Source organism: Pezoporus occidentalis, unplaced genomic scaffold, assembly GCF_034315485.1.
Source record: "Pezoporus occidentalis ecotype Australia unplaced genomic scaffold, CSIRO_AGI_Poc_V1 ctg116, whole genome shotgun sequence".
Taxonomy (NCBI): domain Eukaryota; kingdom Metazoa; phylum Chordata; class Aves; order Psittaciformes; family Psittacidae; genus Pezoporus; species Pezoporus occidentalis.
The window spans coordinates 2261475-2281108 of record NW_026912951.1 but is presented as its reverse complement, the minus strand read 5'-3'; the positions used below and the strand labels follow the sequence as shown (position 1 = coordinate 2281108).

Sequence of the window (19634 nt, the reverse complement as noted above, 5' to 3'; positions counted from 1 at the left end):
GAACACTGCTGTTGTACAATTTGCTGATACCCTTACAACAATCTGTATGAAAGCACAAGACAATCGTTACTAAATCTCCAAAACTACATAGAATAGTCAGGGTTGGAAAGAACATTAAGATCATCAAGTTCCAACCCCCTGCCATGGGCAGGGACACCTCATACTAAACCATGCCACCCAAGGCTTCGTCCAGCCTGGCCTTGAACACCGCCAGGGATGGAGCATTCACAACCTCCCTGGGCAACATATTCCAGTGCCTCACTACCCTAACACGAAATAATATCTTCCTTATATCCAATCTAAACTTCCCCTGTTTAAGTTCTAATCTGTTACCCCTTGTCCTGTCACTACAGTCCCTAATGCACAGTCCATCCCCAGCATCCCTATAGCCCGCCTTCAGATACTGGAAGGCTGCTATGAGGTCTCCACGCAGCCTTCTCTTCTCCAGGCCGAACAGCTCCAACTTTCTCAGCCTGTCTTCATACAGGAGGTGCTCCAGCCCCCTGATCATCCTCGTGGCCCTCCTCTGGACTTGTTCCAAAAGTTCCATGTCCTACATAGTTTGTTGTAGCATGTGTGTAAGGTTTTCCTCCTACAAGGATATACATTATGTCCAGAATCTGCTACTGAGCTGATTTACTATGATAGTGGTCCTTATGCATCTTGTACGTTAATTATGTGGAGTAAATTGTAGGCATCTTTGTGGCAGCACCCCTTCCAAGGGATGTGGAAGTTGCCTTGCAGAGCCCATGCCTGTTAGCATTCTGTCGGGATGTAAGCGGAGGAGCTGGTGTGGATGGCATGGGGGTGGTGCCTGTGTGCTGACTGGGGTGTGCATCTGGATCATGGTTTAGCAATGAAAAGACCTAACTTTTTAAAAGAAAGCAAAAACGTTCCCATGTTTTAACCTGTTCCTTACACAGCTAGAGAATACTTTGCTTGTGTTCATACTGATGTCCTGTGTTATGAATTATCAGCCAAGTACTGTGCTTGGGCTTAAGTTACCTCTCAAGGAATGAATCTGAAGCTTTTAGCAATTCCATAACCGAGTGGTAATTCTGGTATGCTTCTGCTAGATTTTTATGGTGTATCCTAAACTCAGTTTTGCAGATTACCAATTTCCAGAATATTTTAATACCAAAGCAGTTTATTGAAGGTTGGCACAGAAGAGCAGCTTCAAGAGTGCATTAAACCTAGTGGTAGATAGATAAAAAATACCACTTGAAGGCATTCCCTCCCTCGGTATACTTTTCTTGCGCCATCGAAAGGCCAATTTTGTACTGAAGATGCCTCGTTACGGGTGGATTTGCTCTCGGCAGGCTCTGCCTCAGTGAAATCGCCCCGGTGTCTCCCTGTAGGTGCAGCCAGGTTCTGCTGCAGGCGCGTTAAAGGCACCTGGAAGTAAGACTATGCCCATCCTGCAGCGCCGACAGTCCTATGTAGCGTGTCGCACGCCCTACCTCCCGCCTTTAGCTTGCGCGGAGGGCAGAGCGTGCAACGTCGGCCCTGCCCCGTTCCTGAAGCCCCTCCTCGGCCTTGTCCAGGTTCTTGCGCCCCTTGCGGCAGCTGACGGAGCGCCTTCCGAGGCGGGGCTCTTGCAGCCGCTTCCTGTAGCGGGGCGAGCGGTGCCGGCCCGGGGCGGCGGCGATGGGTGGTGGCAGGTCAGGCCTCCGTCCGGGGTGGGGCCCCGCTTGCCTCTGGGTGACGCTTGCGTTGGCCTGGGGCGCGGGGGCCGCGCTCGCCGCAGAGGGGCCGGGGGCGGCGGCGGAGGAGGAGGCGGCGGCGGCTGTAGCGGCTGTGCCGTGCGGGGCGGAGGGGTGGGCGCAGGATGCTGTCCCGCCGGGCGCGGCCTTCGTGGCCGCCGCGTCCTACCGCGGCCCCGGCAACAACGACACGCGGAGCAACAAGGTGCTGCCCATCCTGCTGTGGTGGAGCGGGAGCCTCTTCCCACACTTCCCCGGCGACACGGAGCGCATCGACTGCCCGCGAGGCTCCTGCCTCGTCACCCGCAGCCGGCGGGTGGCCCGACACCGCCGCACCAAGGCCCTCATCTTCTACGGCACCGACTTCAGGGCCTACGAGGCGCCGCTGCCCCGCCTGCCCCACCAGACCTGGGCGCTCTTCCACGAGGAGTCCCCCATGAACAACTACGTCCTCTCGCACTCGCCGGGTATCCAGCTCTTCAACTACACAGCCACGTTCCGCCGGGAGTCGGACTATCCCCTGACGCTGCAGTGGCTGCCCGGCGTGGGGTACCTGCGGGGCCCGGCGGTGCCCCTGGCCGAGAAGGACGCGTGGCGGCAGAAGGGCTATGCCCCGGTGCTGTACATGCAGTCCCACTGCGATGTCCCCTCGGACCGGGACCGCTACGTGCGGGAGCTCATGAAGTACATCCAGGTAGGCGGGATGCACGGGGAAGCTGTGGTGTGGGGTTGCTGTAGGAGATGGGTCCGCCTGGCTGCCCCCCTCCCTCCCTCCTTCCACCTCCTCTTCTTAATGGGGTTTGTTTGTCTTTGCTTTTAGCCAAGGCACGAATCGTAACGGGGATGCATGCCGACTACAAGCCGGACAGAAAAACTAGTTGTATTCCTTCCCAAAGCGTGATCTAGACTACATCACATGCCAGTAGGTAGGCCTGATGGTAGTTGTTAGTTGTGGAGTTGGTCAGACTTGGGATCAGTCACAGGTTGGGCTAAGACTGAGTGGATTAGCGGACCAAGTGCCAGGAGTTACTGAAATCTCTGGACCTTTAAGTTAGCCTGCATGAAGGCTGGTTGTTTGCAAGCCTTGCTCCCTTTTGAAAGTACAGGTGTTCAGTAAAAAGATGTTTTGAGTATCTGCTGCTTGAGAAGTGGTGTAGGACCGTGCTGTTTCTGTGGTGGTCTGTATTGCACTGGCACAGCTAACAGAGTAGCTTCATAAACTGAGATAATGATTCTGTCAACCAAAAAAAAAAAAATTAATGCTTTCTTCTTCTTAAAAATTCTGAAGGACAGTATATTAGAAACACAAATGAAATCAGGTTTTAGTGTTTATCTAAAACATCTGTTTCCTTGCCATTTCTGCTGTTTCTATTGGTCGTGATTCATTCATTGTGCAAGTTTATCATGTACTCAGTAGTGAAGCAAAGACAAAAGAACGTTTAAAATACGACTGTATTGTCAAAGTTTGAGGCAGATTCCAGATCGAGTGTATGGGCTTTCAGTTTTAGACAGTATCCTTTTAGTTCCCTGCATCAATTTTCCTCCATCTGACAAATGAAACATTTTTGCCAGCCTGCTCAGACTGGCAGGAGCTGTGTGTAGTAACCGTTTGGAAAAGTGCTGCGTCTCTGTTAAGTAGATCACTTCTAAATTAACTCGGAGGGAGCTGAATGCCCATCCTTACCTCCAAGTTCCAGATGTAGCCACTAATAAATAAGTTTTTGGGTAACATCTTCCTTTCTGCACATTCCCCCTGCCCCTCAATCTGTAGCATCGTTTATGCTGCTTTTGAAACTGAGCCCTCAGTTTCTCCTAAAGTTGTTAGAACTGGGACTACAGGAATAGTCACAAGGGAAAGAACTTGGAGTGAAAGCAAAGCTAAACTAAAGAAGCTAGGAACTGATCAAAGTTAGGAATTTTACAAGAAATACAAGCTCTGACAACAAGCTCCAGGCAAACAAGTCACTTTGTAAAGATGCCTGTTGTTATTTTAGGTTGACTCCTATGGGAAATGCCTGCATAATCGTGAGCTCCCCAGTGAACGACTGAGAGACACTTCTACAGCAACCACAGAAGATTCTGAGTTTATGACTTTTATCGCCAGGTACAAGTTCCATCTGGCCTTGGAGAATGCCATATGTGATGACTACATGACAGAGAAGCTGTGGCGTCCAATGCACCTGGGGGCTGTCCCAGTCTACCGAGGCTCCCCAGCTGTGCGGGACTGGATGCCAAACAACCTCTCCATTATTCTGATAGATGACTTTGACAGCCCCCAAGAGCTGGCAAAGTATCTTGACTTCCTGGACAAGAATGGAGAGGAATATTTGAAGTATCTAGAGTATAAAAACCATGGTGGAATCAAAAACCAGTTCTTGCTAGAGAGCTTGGAGAGGCGGGAATGGGGGGTGAATGACATGACTCTGCCCAATTACCTGAATGGCTTTGAGTGTTTCATCTGTGACAGGGAGAACACCCGGGTCAAAGAGGAGCAGGAACACAGAAAGTCTCATGGGAAAATTCCAGCTCCCAGACCTCGCATAGCTCAGTTCAAGCACATGGGCTGTCCTATGCCCACCCCTGGGTTTGGAAACGTTGAAGACCTCTCTGGAGGAGACAGGTAATGTACCAAGACTGTGCCTTTTGAAGAAAAAAGAAGCTTCAAATAATAGTAGCCATAACTGTTAATAATACTTTGTACTTAAAGGATCTCTTAATACATCTCCAGTGACACTTTATATTATATCTTGTGGGTAGTGTGGTAGTTCTGCTAATTTTGTGTATGAAGCTGGCTTAGCTGGTAGTATTTGTTAGCTGTTGAATGAGGAGCGTGAGACACCCATAATACTCTGTTAAAATGCTCTGTGGCCTTGGGTAGTGTGTTTATCCTTTGTCTGTTGTTTTTTTTTTGCTGCTTTGTTTGAAAGAAGGATGTTTTTCAGTACAATGATGGTAAAGCACTTGATAGCCCTTGGGTGCAAGAAGCTCTGTGCCTCCTTACAAAGTACTGCATTAAGAATGGGGTTGGCACTGTTGAGTGCAGGCTCTTGACTTCAGAGCAGAAGTTAGGCTTACCCAGAATACTTTACAAAACTTTTTGTTGATTTCTGTGACAAAATTCTGGCTTGTGTTTGAAGGACACCATCCCATTTATTTAGGAGAGGGACCACACAGGACAGAGAGTAAGTAGCTTCTTAGCCCCTTTGCGCATGGGGATTGCTGGTGTTGTTCAAATCTCCCAGGCCCATAGCCCCATGTTAGCCATCTCTAGTGTGAGCTGCACAGAAGTCTGTCAGCAGGGAATTACCCACACTAACCCTCAGGCAACCACTTCTGACAGGCAGAATAGAGGTGTGTTTGCATGGTCTACTTAGTATTTATACATGCCTTGGCCCAAAACACGTCAGTGTTTGGGTTCCCAAACCTTGAGTTTTTCGACTAACAGTGTTTGCTTGAAGTTGCAGTTGCTAGAAGGAAGGGTTCTTGCAGTTCATGAACAATGTGTGTGCCTTTTGTAGTGTATTCTAGTGTAACATGTTTGGATCCCTCAGGTTTGTCATTTTTCTTTGCATTACTTGCAACAATTTCTGTCTTTTTAGGCATTTACTCAAGTGCATACAATTCACTTTCTGAAAGCCATCAGACAGCCTTTATAAATATAAACCCTCAGCCACAGCAGATCTTGCCTGTGTTCATAGGTATCACCAAAGATTTCAATGTTCTGATGTCAGTCCCACTGTAGTACTAAATTAATGACTTTTTGAAAATACTGGTAAGATCTCATGCAGAAGGAGGCTGTCAGTATGCTCTCAGTTTATATCAGTTTACAGCCTTGTTAATGATTTCCTGGACTAAGGAATTGAATGCTTAGGAGTGTTAAAGTGTTAGAAGGAACAGTGTGTTGAAAATGAATCCATCATTTCAAGTATGCTAACCCAGAACTAAGAAAGTTTTTATTACGTTATCCATCCACAAAAAAGAATATGAAGAATTTTCTAAGTGTGGGGACCTACTTTGTTGTATGTTTGAATGCTTTCATAAATGGCCAACTGAAACCTTTTCTCAGTCTTCGTAACAAAATGTGGTTTTAGCTTGTAACATTATTCAGTGTCCCACTCTGTAAGCGTTCTCTACTTTTTCATGGCTGGCCTTTTGCTGGAGCAGCAGATGGCAGTAGAGAAGTACTTTTGAAGGCACCGCATGGGTGCCTATGCCACTTACAAGCTCTGGTACTCCCATCATTCTGTGCATTGGTTGTCAGCAAGGAGTTTTGAACAGTTACTCCATAATCCAAGCCATCGTTGCATCACACGGAAGTTTCCATATCTTACTGAACCACACTATGTTACTTTTCCCCTGTTCGTAGACATACGATGAGTCTGGAGAAATTGTACCAGGGAAGCTTTTACATTGCCTGCTGTCTACTTTAGAAAGGTACCTTGATATAACACAAATGAGAGAAGTAGTCCACATGATCACAAATTGGAATTGTTGGAAGTTGCAGTGATGCAGTCTGTGCTATGAAGTTTGAGAATGTCTGCATTGAAAAAGAGCCTATACTCAACCATCTAGTTTGGAGATACAGAGTTAGGGTGGAAGGATATAATCATTTTTTGTCTCTGCCGTGTATAACCAGAGTTTGCAATGAGTAGCTGTCAGTAGCTGACATTCCCTAATTGTTAAATGGTTTCTTGTTGAGGGGGGAGGAAGAGAAGAAAAGAAAAACTTGATTCTTAGGCTGTTATATGCATACTGTCCATGGAAGGCAACTCTCAAAATCATGTAAGGACTCTGTGCTAGATTTTATGTTAATAGAAGGTTTTATTCTCCACAATTAATAATTGAGTGTCTTTGGTTAACTCTGTAGTCACATGCTGATATTTCTAGAATGTTGTAAAGCTAATGATGATCTTGCATTTTCTGTAGAGAATTTTCACAGCGGGTTTCTTTAAATGACTTGCAGTGCAATGGCACAGTAACAGAATACTTCGTTATGACCATCTCTGGGCTTGTTTTCCTCTTAGGTGAAAGAAAAAAAATGTCTTCAGCGCTGCTTCAGCTGCAGAGTAATCTGAGGGGTTTTAGTGGTTTATGGTTGTGTCTCTTTTTTTGTTTCAGTTGGAAAGAGATGTGGCTGCAGGATTATTGGCAAAGCCTTGATCAGGGTGAGGCCCTCACTGCTATGATTCATCGCAATGAGACGCATCAGGGAAGATTTTGGGACTATATGCATGAGATTTTTCTCAAGAGGACAAGGCAGCACTGACCCATCTTTGTAAGAGATTGATTTGAAAATTGCAGTGGAAGTTGAGGTTGTAAATTCTTACCTCACTCCAAATGTTTGCCTTGAAATAGAAGAAAAACTCTCACAGAGACTGTTTTTTTCTGGTTCATGAAGTAAGTTTCTGTTATGATTGGATTTCAGCAGTGGAGATCTTAGCAACAACTTTGATTTGAATTTCAGCTCTGTGGCATGAAGCCACTCCTGAATTGCAGGTGTCAACGTGTGGGGCAAAAGAGGAATTTACTCTCCTTTTGTATTTGTATCGTCCTTGTGGCTTACATGACCCCGGAGGAGCACCTCTTCAAACTCTTGCTAAAATGTCCAAAGTTATTTCAGGGATTTTTTTTAATGTCCAAAATATTAAGCATTTTTTATAAGTATTTTATCAGTCACTTTTTCTCTTCATGAAGGTGTACTTCTAGCTGCTATTAACAAATAGTTTTTTCAGTGAAGGACTTGCGAAAGACAAATGTCTGTGGAGAGCAATTGTGCCTTACGAAATTGCAGCAATAAAGTCTCTTCTTTCCAAGTAAATGTGCCTCAAATACTCCTGCTTTTTAGGGTAACTGTATACCTATGGGCAGGTCACTTTACTCTCTGCCTGATTTTTGTCTTAAAAACTTACCAGGTGACACATACAATGGGGTGAGAGATTACATTATTTAATTTACAACGTTTAACAATGTATTTCACACGAGGACATGTATTACCTGGTATTGTGACTTCTTATTTATTATCTCCTTAATGCTAGCCTTTGATCTGTCCTTTCTGAGTATCTGCAGCTTTGTGCAAGGACAAATACATTTCAACAATGGTGCCTTTCCAGTGGTCTCTGCAGTTTGGATGCAAACTTTGCGGTCCTTCTGTGCTGAAACAGATGACCAGAATCAGGTGCACTGAGATGTTTTTCTGTCTTTACCAAATCTTAACACAGTATGATCCTGGTCTCTTGACTAGCGTTCCTTAGTCTAAGTGATGATATGTGAATACATCTTCCTTGTTGTGTAGCCTGTATCTCTTAGAGATGTAAGCCTGCTGTCCCCTGCCATGTTGGGTACCCTTCTGACACAATTGATTTTTGCATTGGAGACCAATTCACAGTGTCATGGGTTTAAAAAGCACAGGCAAATAGGGCCACACTGCAGTCATGTCTGTAATGGTGTAATTGTATTTTGTTTCTCCATTTCTCCTCCCTCTTCAGAAGTAACTACTGATTAAATAGTCACAGTTTATCCATGCCTAAGACAGAATGTTGGTACGGCAAACCTAGAGCCTGTGGGGTAGTTTCATTTTGTAGGGCAGCTCACACATGGCTATGGGAAGTCTGAAGCTTGTTAGTGAAAATTAGGAACGGGACCAAATCTACATTCTGTCCCTGATTAAGTCACTATTGCTTAGCTGTGGATAGATCACTTAATCTCTTTTTTTTTTTTTCATCCCTCAAATTCCCAGTGATAATGTTGTAGATACAATATTTTAGGTGTTACACCCATATAGGTAATAATATGCATCTCAGTGTTTGTCTTTCAGGTAATAACAGTACTGTCATGTTAGAGCATCTTGACAGAGGAGACTTCAGACCCATAGCTGTCACTGTATTATTGTAAATGTAGAAAATGCATATGCTATACAATCTCATCCAGTGTTTCATTAGGAGAAAAATGTTTTTTTAATCTCCCTTCTGTAATAATAGTAACAAATTGTTCTTCAGCTAAAATGCATTCATCAGTTTAAATTCCTTTTTTCTTTATTCCATTTACCCAGGAGACATGAATACTGAAGGGAATGTATCTGAATCAATTGTTAAAGTGGATTACTCAAATCTGGTTAAGATTTCAGGTATGTGTATTCAGGATGGAAGTGGCCACAATGTGCTTGAGAAGTAAATTAAGATAAAACAAATTAAGGCTACTTTAGTAGTGAATGTCCACTTCTACTGAGCAGTTTAATTATATTTAAATAAATGGCTTGAATTAATGCCTCCAGTTACTTCAGATTCTCTTTATTCATTTTATGATCTTAGTTGTGTTTTAGTTGTCTTTCTGCTAATCCAAGTGAATATGTGAATGCAGACAAGGAGAAAGGTCACTGCAGCAACTAGTAATATTTTGGAAAAAGGCTAAAGATTTCTGATCTGGACTGCTAATTTGATTTCTCACTTCACTGCTTGAAATCCAAACCAGCTAGGTGGTGGCTGAATGTTGTCACTTATGTCATGACTACCTTCCAGATTACATGATACTCGGAATGAACAGTGTATACAATATCCTCCTTAATTAAATTCTTACAGTGCAGGTGCCCATACTCATAAAAACACACAACTGCGACTAATCCTGAATTTTAGCAAAGATGCCAAATACTGCGGATGATAACAAGATCATCTCTATAAACCTTCTAGGTAGGCTTCTACTAACTGGGGTGAGTCACTTCGCTGCTTGTCTTTCATTTTGCCTGTTTACTGTATGAGGGAGGCTTTCAAAGCTGTCAGGATAGCTTTATTCACTGGCATTAATGTTCTAAAAATAGGTATCTCCTTACTACTGCTCATATGAAGCACTAGTAGATTCTACTGATACTGTGTCTCAGAATTGTCTTGACCACCTAAGTTTATGCCTTCCGAGATGTGAGAGAGGAGAAACAAATGGCTGACAAAAGGTTAAAAATCTAGCAATCCAGTTCATTACATTGGACAAGCTGAAGTTCTCATTCTCCTGATGAAACTGTGATACCAGGTGCTGCCTAATTTTCAGTAAGAAGCTGGGTATTTTATATACTGAATTAATTCTTTGTGTTTTCTGCCCTTTAGCAAGGACTGCAATTTTTAGGAAGCGCGTAACCTCACTGAAGAATATTGATTTGATACCTAACATTGATAATTTCTAGAACTGAAAAATAATTGCCTTTCCTTATTTCTGTCACTGTAGTAATTTTCAGACTGAAGGATCTCTGGGTACTCTATGATGGTAAGTAGAATGAAAGCCAACCAACAGTGGATGTGTGTGTGTTTAGAGGGAAAAGGAGAATGAGCTTCTTTCCCTGGAAATGGCCTGAAAAGTGCAGCAGCTGGAAAATCACAGCAGAAATGCCCATCTTGCACCTTGGCAAAGGGTAGTTTTAACTGGTGTGGAAGAACAAGTAACTCCTAAAGGACTGGGAACAGGATAAATTGAATTGAAGCACAGCCAACCAGGGACATCGCTGTTTAGACAGGCTTTGCCATGCTAGACAAGCAGCCATCTGCCTCCCTTACCATCCTTTCATATGTACTCTTCAGCCATTGTCCCAAGAGAGCACTCCCTTAATGATTCATTGTCATCAATTTAGTTGGATTTAATTAAGATTGTTGATGGCTCTCCAGGTGCTTTCTGAGAAGTTGTATTAATGGGAAATATACAGGGTGGCAGGTTCCTTCATTCTGCCCGGAGACCTCTACTGACAGGCTAAAATTAATCAGAGACAAAATCCTTTTAGTGATATGACCAGCTGAGCCAAAGCCTATGTCAGGCTTTAACAATCTCATGATTCAGTATCTTGGAGCTGGCACTGAGAGATATATGACCCTGCAGGGGGACTAGGGAGGGTGGAGAAGAATGGAGCTGCAGGATTTGTTCCAGAGCTCTGACATGACTGGCATCTTAATTTGTATGCTGTTACGTACATTCTTTCTTGCAGAAAAGCCCCATCTAATGCTGAAGTGTCTCAGCTAGAGATGATTCTGGGGATTTGGGAATGGATCAGAGCAGATCGTGATACTTTGTGGCATCTCTGAGCAAATAAGGAGGCTCCAGGTAATTTGCAGTGGAACTGGGCTGGATTTGAGTAGATCTGGGAGTTAGGGATTAGGGATGGCAGCTCAGAGCTAGTCAGGTGGACAGAATAATGCAGGGTGGCTGATCTGATTGAGATAGCTGAGGATAAGGTAAGCTAGTGTTGGGGCTTGGGGCTGACATCAGAAGAGCAATTGCAGCTGTCACTGTGCTATGAATATAAATGAATGCGTTTGTGCTAATAAGTGCATGAAGTGCTAATACTGTTCAAACACAATTGCTCAGCAGACAGGAGTAAGTCTGAAACCTCTTAAAGAGGTATTTCAAGCAACAGTCTCATTTTAATTGTGTATTTTATTACAGCATTGTTAGCATTGTATTTAATTGTGTCGTAACATCATAATTGGCCCTTATACCAGTTGTAATACAGGTTCTTTTCAAACCTAATACTAATAGTTTATCTCTGTGGTTCATTTTGGTTTTGACTAGCTGAAACACAGGCTACAATTCAGCTTTAAGTATGCTGATGCAAGTAAAGAAGTTCTAAATACAGTTAGAATTTTACATGGTTTTTGTAGTTGTGCATTCAAGATTCCCAATGAAACATCTGTGGGGTTCACTGCTCTGTGTGTTGAGGGACCTGGGTTCCCGACTGTACCTGTAAAGTCAGCACTTCTGTCTCATCCATTAGTGTCTCTGTGCTATCAGCTATATAAAATGCAGGTTAATGGAGAGACCCGGATATACAGTAATACACCTCTTCTGTAGTTCCACGTTCTGCATGGTGTGTGCAGACACCATTACATACCTTATTCTGTCTGCTTGGGAATATTTTAGGCTGGTGCTCCAATCCCAGGCTCAATGCCAAAGAGTTTCTAATGCAGACAGCAGTAACGGACAGGAAGCTACCAGAATTCTCCTTGCGTTGCTTGCCTTTCTCAGCTGCCCCTCCTCTTCCCCCTTCTTTCTTGGAATTACTTAAAAGAGACATCAGCTTTTGAAGGTGAATGTGCCTGAAGGTGTTGCTGCCATTAGCTAATGTAATTTGGAAAAAGGGAGGTTGATTTACGGGGAGTACAGTTCAGTTTCTTTTACGTTCCAGTATTTTCACCTTTCCTAGCTATTGTTCTTGGACTTTTAAGAGAATTCCATTTTAAAAATAACACAAAAATAATTCTAGAATCAGACATACCAGCATATATTGTCTGCAGATGCAGTAAGTTCTAGTAACGATACTGAGAATATTGTGCTGATGTTTAGCTCAATGTAAGGGAACTTCCGATGTATTGTTACCTTCCTTGACTAGGCAGAGGCAAGGGGAGTGCCTTGGGGTTTATGTCTCTATCTAGGAAGTTGTGAATATATTTTCATCCAAAGCAATGTCCTGTGCAGAAAAATTTGTTCCCAGCATCTTTGTTTTGGCCAGCTGTACATGGTTAGAGGCCAAACTTGTAACTATTTCTGTGGAAGAAAACTGGTACTTTGCATGCCCTCCAGTGCTCAGGGGAAACTGTTGGTGCCTGAAGGAGCCCCAGTATGGTGGTAAGATGATTTGTTCAGTGACTGCTACATGACAAGTGTCAGAGTATTTTAGGGCCTCAGTGTCCAATGTCTAATTCCTCAGTTACCTACATCTTGCCTTGTCCTTCATCCTGTGCAGTAATCTGTGCCCCAGCCCTTGAAATGTTACCATGCCTTTTGTATTATCTACCTCCATAAACTTGGGGACGTATCAGCTCCAGAGCCAGCCAGGAGAGTTGAGGACTTCCAGAGATTTAAATCTTACAGATGGAAAGAAACTTCCAGGAATGAGAGGATTCTTCAGTACTAAGTACGAGGCTGTGAGAACACCATTACCATTTCAGAAGCAGCAGTTTCAGTATCTCGTTGTTAGATAGCAGGAATAATGCAGGGGAGATCCAGCTGTTGGTATGTAATGGAGATGAACAGCTGAGGGGGAAGAGATGCTGAATTTCAAGCACCAAAAAAAGTTGTCAGAGTAGCAAAATAATTCTAGGTTGCATTTGAATTACTTGCAGCAATCACAACTTATTTTGCTGTGTTTGAGAGGCATGCCTGCTCCTTCATTTGGTTGGGTTTGATGCAGAAACGGTTTGGGGGTGTAACCGTGAAAGTCACTCGGAGAAACTGTCTCAGTTTGGAGTTTTAGAAAGCAGCACTCTTTGTTGCAGCGCTGGGCGCAAAGGTGAGCGCTCCCGTTACCTGCCGACAGCGGCCGTATGGTTAGCATATCATGCATATTCATAGTTTTCTCATGAACTAATTATAATATGTGCATTCTCATTACGCATGCGATGGCCAGGAAGGACGGGATTGCACCACAACCGGACCGATGCGACCGCGTTTCCCGCCGGGGACGTCCGCCCCGCAAGGCGGCGCCACGGCGCGGGGAGTGCGTCGCGTCGCGTGGCGCCGCGCATGCGCTGGGCCCGTGGCAGGAAGCATGGCGGCCCCCGTGTACCCGGCCTGGGTCACCCGCTGGGTCTCCGGGCAGTGGCGGCAGAAGAAGCGGCCCCCGGTGCTCCGCCCGACCCGGCCGCTGGTGCTGGCCGACAAGGTGGCAAACCGCAAGGAGAAGGCGGGAGGTGAGTTCCCGGCGCCAGGCTCCTAAATGTCCCCTTCCCGGAGAGAAGCGGCCGGGCTTCCAGCCCCTGTGGGGATGAGCTGCTGCCGGTGTACCCGCGGTGTCCCCGGGAGCTGTCCCGCCGCTCTCCCGTGCCTTTACCCAGGGAAGGACCGCCGTGGTGTCGGGATGAGTCGAGCTAAGTGCTTTGTGCTTTGCAGCAGAGGGGAAGGTCTGATTTGTGCCATGGCATTAAAGATTGCTTTCTCACACAGCAGCCCCACGTTTGCATCTTGTGGTGCCCTTTGTGTGAATCACACGTAAAATACTTTGTTACATCTCAGCATAGCATTTCCTTTAAGAATTCAATCAGATGTTAGATGACTGCAATGCTACTACTCATCTTCGTGCTCTCAACATCTTTACACAACGCATCTTTGCTTTAGTGTTGTTTTTCCTTACCTGCCTCTATGCTGTCTTAAACTTCTCTCTGGAAATCCAAGGCCCGTGGAGGCGTTTTGCATGGAATCCCAAAGACTTGAGATTTTGGGTTGTGTGTTTCACTTCCAGAAGCAACATGCATTACGGAGATGTCGGTAATGATGGCCTGCTGGAAAAAGAATGACTTCAATGACACAGCCTGTGCCGAGGAGATCCGGATGTTCTATGACTGCGTGGCAAAGGCAGAAGTAATTAAGGCCTCTTTTGTGTTCTTAAAGGCTATTAGTAGAGTAGGAGGAAGCCCCCAATCATGCCAACAGTAATAATGTTCTCCAAAGAATTTGATTTGTGTTGTAGGAGAGATACAGAATGATGTAGCTCAAACATGCAGCCCTTCCTTTTTTGAATGCAGAAGTTAAATTAAATTTGAACAGAATAAGGACCTTAGGAAGGGACTAGGTCTTTGGTATATTATAACTGAGGGTGAAGCAATAGTAGCATCCAGTCCTTTTTGTGTTGTCAAATTCTTGGAAGTTGAGATTAGTTGCTGTTAGTTGACCCTAACCTGGGCTATTTCTTTTGATTTCTTGTGGCTTTTAATCTCTAAAGAGACCTCACTTGGAGTATTGTGTAGTTCTGGTGTCCTCAATATAAAACAAGTCCAGAGGAGAGCCACGAGAATGATCAGGGGGCTGGAGCACCTCCCATATGAAGATAAGCTGAGAAAGTTGGGGCTGTTCAGCCTGGAGAAGAGAAGGCTGCATGGAGACCTTATAGCAGCCTTCCAGTATCTGAAGGGGGCTTATAAGGATGCTGGGGAGGGACTCTTCATTAGGGATTGTAGTGATAGGACAAGGGGTAATGGGTTAAAATTTAAACAGGGGAAGTTTAGATTGGATATAAGGAAAAAGTTCTTTACTGTGAGGGTGGTGAGGCACTGGAATGGGTTGCCCAGGGAAGCTGTGAGTGCTCCATCCCTGGCAGTGTTCAAGGCCAGGTTGGACGAAGCCTTGGGTGACATGGTTTAGTGTGAGGTGTCCCTGCCCATGGCAGGGGGTTGGAACTAGATGATCTTAAGGTCCTTTCCAACCCTGACTATTCTATGATTCAGCATTAAGGAAACAATAGCAGTCACTGCACTTCTCCATAGTACATGATAGTTCTGAATAAGGGAGAATACAACTTGGAGCTGTTAAGTAGAACAGTGATTTGTACGGTGAGGGATGTGGATTATACTGTAATTTGGGAGATGTATAGCGTAAGTTCACAATTGCTCGGATTCATAAAGAAATAGCTGACTCTGGTACCAATCCAGTACCTGCATTATCTGACAATCGGAGAAAGTGAGTTAGGTAAGTTAGGATTCCCAGACTCCAGTTTGTCATAAATATTTAAATAATGCAGGGAGGTAGGTTGGAGACAAGGTGGTAGAGAAATAACCAGTGGTTTCAGTAATCCTCATGACAAATGGAATTTTCAGGGTGCATGAGGCAGTTACAGCTATTCTTGATTCTCTGAAAATGAAGAGTTCTTTTAGGCTGTTTCTGATTATGAAGGCTAGATATTTTCTTGAAAAATAGATAGATTTCACATTCTTTGGAAGTTAGAGGTTTCCAGCTATATGGCAAACTTGGTATCAGGTCAGTTTCAAAAGCAGACTAAAGGTAAGTATATGTACTGAACTTGTCCTTAAAGTGGTTTCAGGTTTCAATTATTTTTATTTTTTTTTTCAGTAACAGTACCATCATTTAATAGGTCTTTACTGTTGCTGTTTGACAGCATAAAGGAAAAGCTGTCTACAGTTTATTTGGTAGATAGAATCAAATTGAGTAACAGTGAAAAAAAAAAAATCTGAGTTGTTACTGAGTTTATAATATCATTAACTGAGTATACAGAGGAATATCTCAGAATCACAGAATGGTTTGTTGGAAGGGACCTTAAAGGTCATATAGTTCTAACCCCCCTGCCACAGACAGGTACACCTTCCACTAGACCAGGTTGCTCAAAACTCCATCCAACCTGGCCTTGGACACTGCCAAGGATGGGGCAGCCACAACTTCCCTGGGCAAATACCATCCTTACAAGATGTCAGTCATTAATTACATCATTGAAAGGTCATCAGGCTTTTGAAAGCCTCATGATTATTGAGTCAAGTCTTGTTGTAAATGTTCCTTGAAGAAATAGCATTCCTCTGAATGAAACATCCCAGTACGATCAGTATTAGTCTTTGAGGGTGAGCATCAACTCTGCAAATAAGAAGAAGTAATATTTTGAGCTTTTTTTCTGTCTTTCAGAAGGAGCGTAAGAATCTAAACGAGGACACCTTCTCACTCCAGGGAAACATGCCTTCAAGCAAAGTAAACAAGCTCCTGAGGAGGTTTCCTCAGATCACACGTTATGTATAATGTGCTTTGCTAAAGGAACTGCAGACAAGCAATTGCAATTGGAGACTTTGGTGAAAAGTAGACTGGATGTCAGGCAGTATCTTTCAGCACTGAGATGTGGTTCTTGACCTCGCTTTTGTTTTTAGAGTAAAAAACACATGTCCTGACCATCAGCTGACTTTGTTCATGAGGTTTTTGGGTCTTGCTGTCTTACGATTTCTGCAGGATGTTGTTAAACTAGTCAAGTGTGGAATCAGGTCCTCACTGTGAAATTAAATCTTCTAGGAATACATGCAGATGCCTTTTCTAACAGTTAGGGAGTTACTTTTTCTCATGCACAAGCTTCCTGCCTAACTGCTGAACTGCTGTCAAAAAGTGCTCAGGCCCAGACATTAAGTCAACTTGAACTTGATAGTCATCTCATGACTTGTACTCCTATGTGTATGTATACACAGTTTGGTTCCTCTTGAGATGTTTTTAATTCCTGTTGCTGTACAAGAAGGCTGTAGAATGAGGAAGAACTCCCCATCAAAATACCTTGTTAATACACAATACATTGGTAAGGATTATATGTAACTTTTTTAACACAGGGGCTTGTGATTTAGGCCCTCTGATTTACAGGTGGGACAGGTATGGTGCCATGTCAGATCAATTACATCTGTACCATAATAAAAGAATGAAAAACTGTCTTTTGGCCTGGGCAGCTCATAATCTAGAACAAAATGTCCCATTGGGTGAAAAAAACTAAAAGGGGGGAGACAATTCATGCACAGACTGATACTGAAACAATGTAATCACTAGTTTTCAGTGGTTTGGGGGTGGGGTGGTTGTTGTTTGTTTGTTCACTAGAGTACCACAAAACAGCAGGCAGGTCCCTGTTGTTTTAGTACCAGTACCTAATCGGTAAGAAAAATGCAGTACCTCAGAGATATAACCATTTATATCAGTAGTTCTCTGGGGTATAAATTAAAAGCAAAGAGGGAAGTCTGGCACACACAGACTCTGTGATCACCAGCATGTGACTGTCGGGTTTGCGTGGAGATGGATCTGACTTCTCTGGAGGCCCAGGCCAGTACTTCTTCATAACATAAATACTGGGCAAGAGTATGCTTTATGGTTATTGAAGCAGTTTTCATTTATTTGTTACTTACAATGGCTCATTAGTGGATTATCCCATAGGGTACCTTATTCTGTTGTTGCTATTATGTCAATAACAGAATAAGATCTTTCAGAGGACTTGGGGTGAGTAAGAACATGATGTCCACATCTGTGTTTGGGATAACACTTTGGTTCTATGACATTTTGCATTTTCAGTCCAAAAGACGGTCTCTGAAAAGATCTACTTTGCTGATTCTTTGAAGAAGACAAGCTAAGCTGGGAGAGTGAGAAATCAATTTCTAAATTCACTTCTGTTGATGATGGTTTTCCTTTCTTTGTGTTAAAACTTAACAATGCAAGTACAGTTTGGCACCTCTTAAGCTAGTGGCTGTGCTGAATACCAAACTCCAGTGTCTGTGAAGAACTATCTCATTGTGTAAGACGCTGTAACAGTGAAACTAATTCTTTCTTGTTGTTTCTACTTTTGAAATTTTGTGTGACTCCCACTAATCTGGACAGCTATTTTTAGGTTTTTCTGATTCACAGTGAGCCTCACAAGCTCAGTTGTTTGGGGTTTTTTCTGACCTTTTACATGCCTACTATAAGCTTGAAATTACTATGCTAAGGCTTTCCACTCCTTTAAGGAATGCATTTATTTGGAGGAAGAAGGAAGGAAAGAAAATGCTTTTCAGATGCACACAGCTTTTACACTGCTTCTTTTTAAAAGTACTCTAGCAGTTCTTTTGGCTCAGGATCCCATGCTATAACCAAGAAAACAGCTACTGATTGTCCTTGGCAATTTGAGATGCTGCTGTTTCCCCCATCTCACTGTTAAGCTTGCATTGCGTATTCATATGGATTCTGTCACACACCGATATTGGGGATCATTCCATTAATAGCTGATGTGTGTGACTGCAGCCAACTGGCCCTGTCCTCTCTGAGTTCAGGGCTTGTACCACCCCATGTTGTTGCTGGAGAATAAAAGAAAACCGGGTTCTGATGCTGAGCCCACTGGTTAAGAACATTGCTGCAGAGACCTGTATGTGGCTGCATGGTGGGGAAAGAATTAAAAGCTGACTAGCTGTTCTACCCTCCTAAGTCGGATTTGCAGGATTTAAGAAAATCTGCTGGAATTCCTTGATCTTATTTCTGTTCCTTATAGCTTGAGTACTATACCAGCTCTGGGTATGATTGCTGTTGACTACCTCTCTTTTTAGGCTTTCACTGAAGAACTCTTATGGAGGAAGCACTGATATTTCAGTTGGTCTTGACAAATAGTAGTCCTGCCAGTTCAGGAGAAATAGGTTGAGTTCCAGAGAGCTAGAACATTTTAGAAGGTGGTACTTCAGGAGGGTCCATACAGAATAATCTGAAAAAATCTAGATGGAAAGAGTCTTTAGGTAATCATAAACCATTATAGACCTGTGTTTATAGCAGGGCGAGAAGGTTATTTGTGGGTTATATGAACTTGAGTATTTACAACTACTTCAGACTTGCCCACACAAGATAGTTCAAGATCTGGTTTACCTTATCTTTAGATATGTTACCTATCTGAACTGCTGTAGTTATATTGGTATCGTTTCCTCCTTGGTCTTCCTTTCCATCTTGGATATGGCCACATACCTGTGAGAAGCTTTTGAGAATCAGATCCACCTCTCTCAAGAAAATGTCACTGCCAGAAAACCAGGAGGGAATCTTGGCAAGAAGAAAATAGTTCCAAAAGAGGACCTGCCACAGAAGAGCAAACTTCCAACACCCACTGTGTATCTTTGCACAGGTTGTCATTTCTACAGAAACTGAATACCAGACTCAAACTTCTGTGGCTTTTGATGTGTGCCAGTCTGTGTTTCCTTTAAAATCACTTCACCTAGGAAATAACCTTATCTAGTGATTCAGGTTGCCTTGAAAGGGAAGTAACTTCCAAGCTACTGTGAAAGAAATCCAGTACAGGCTTTTGCTAGAGGTTTTAAACCCTCTTAGCATGTATCAGAGGGCTAAATAGGTGAGCGTCTTACAGGAGTTCTGAAGGAGCATCAGCAGCCTCTCTGCTCCTGACTAAGGAGCAGATTTCTCAGAATCTTAGTAGATATTTCTGTTCCTGCCTCCTAGTATATCCTTTCCTTGTGTTTTCACTGGAGTAAGTGGTTCTAAATTCCAACACATTCCTGTATTTTTGTTTTACTCCTTTTTTTGCCAGTGCTGCCTGAGAGCATCAGCATGCTGCAGCATCTAAGCTATTTCCATTCTCTGTTGCCCTGATCAACTGCCTCCCTCACTACGAGGATATAGGAGATTTGCTCCTAATTAACTGAGTGCAGTTCTTGGCCAAATCCACTGGGTCCAGAATGCACTGTGGTACAAATCCACTCCAGA

General features: G+C 43.6%; 2 protein-coding genes across 8 annotated transcripts; both read left to right on the top strand.

Moving 5' to 3' along the window:
* The first annotated feature begins 1600 nt into the window (after window positions 1–1600).
* Window positions 1601–11623, top strand: FUT11 (fucosyltransferase 11). 7 transcript variants are annotated; one of them, XR_009968733.1, is made up of 5 exons: window positions 1601–2397; window positions 3698–4323; window positions 6822–9736; window positions 9912–9950; window positions 10660–11623. XR_009968733.1 is itself a non-coding variant. In XM_062639787.1 (3 exons), the coding sequence occupies exons 1-3, from the start codon at window positions 1648–1650 to the stop codon at window positions 6967–6969; spliced, it is 1524 nt and encodes a 507-aa protein (XP_062495771.1). In that variant the 5' UTR covers window positions 1601–1647; the 3' UTR covers window positions 6970–11623. The 7 variants fall into 7 exon arrangements, 1 of the variants encoding a protein (XP_062495771.1); XR_009968735.1 differs by having other exon boundaries at window positions 6822–8869; window positions 9912–11623; XR_009968730.1 differs by having other exon boundaries at window positions 6822–8869; window positions 9514–11623.
* Window positions 11624–13201: 1578 nt separating this feature from the next.
* On the top strand, window positions 13202–16852 carry CHCHD1 (coiled-coil-helix-coiled-coil-helix domain containing 1). The gene is made up of 3 exons (XM_062639780.1): window positions 13202–13360; window positions 13909–14027; window positions 16074–16852. The coding sequence occupies exons 1-3, from the start codon at window positions 13219–13221 to the stop codon at window positions 16182–16184; spliced, it is 372 nt and encodes a 123-aa protein (XP_062495764.1). The 5' UTR covers window positions 13202–13218; the 3' UTR covers window positions 16185–16852.
* The last annotated feature ends 2782 nt before the right edge of the window (window positions 16853–19634 follow it).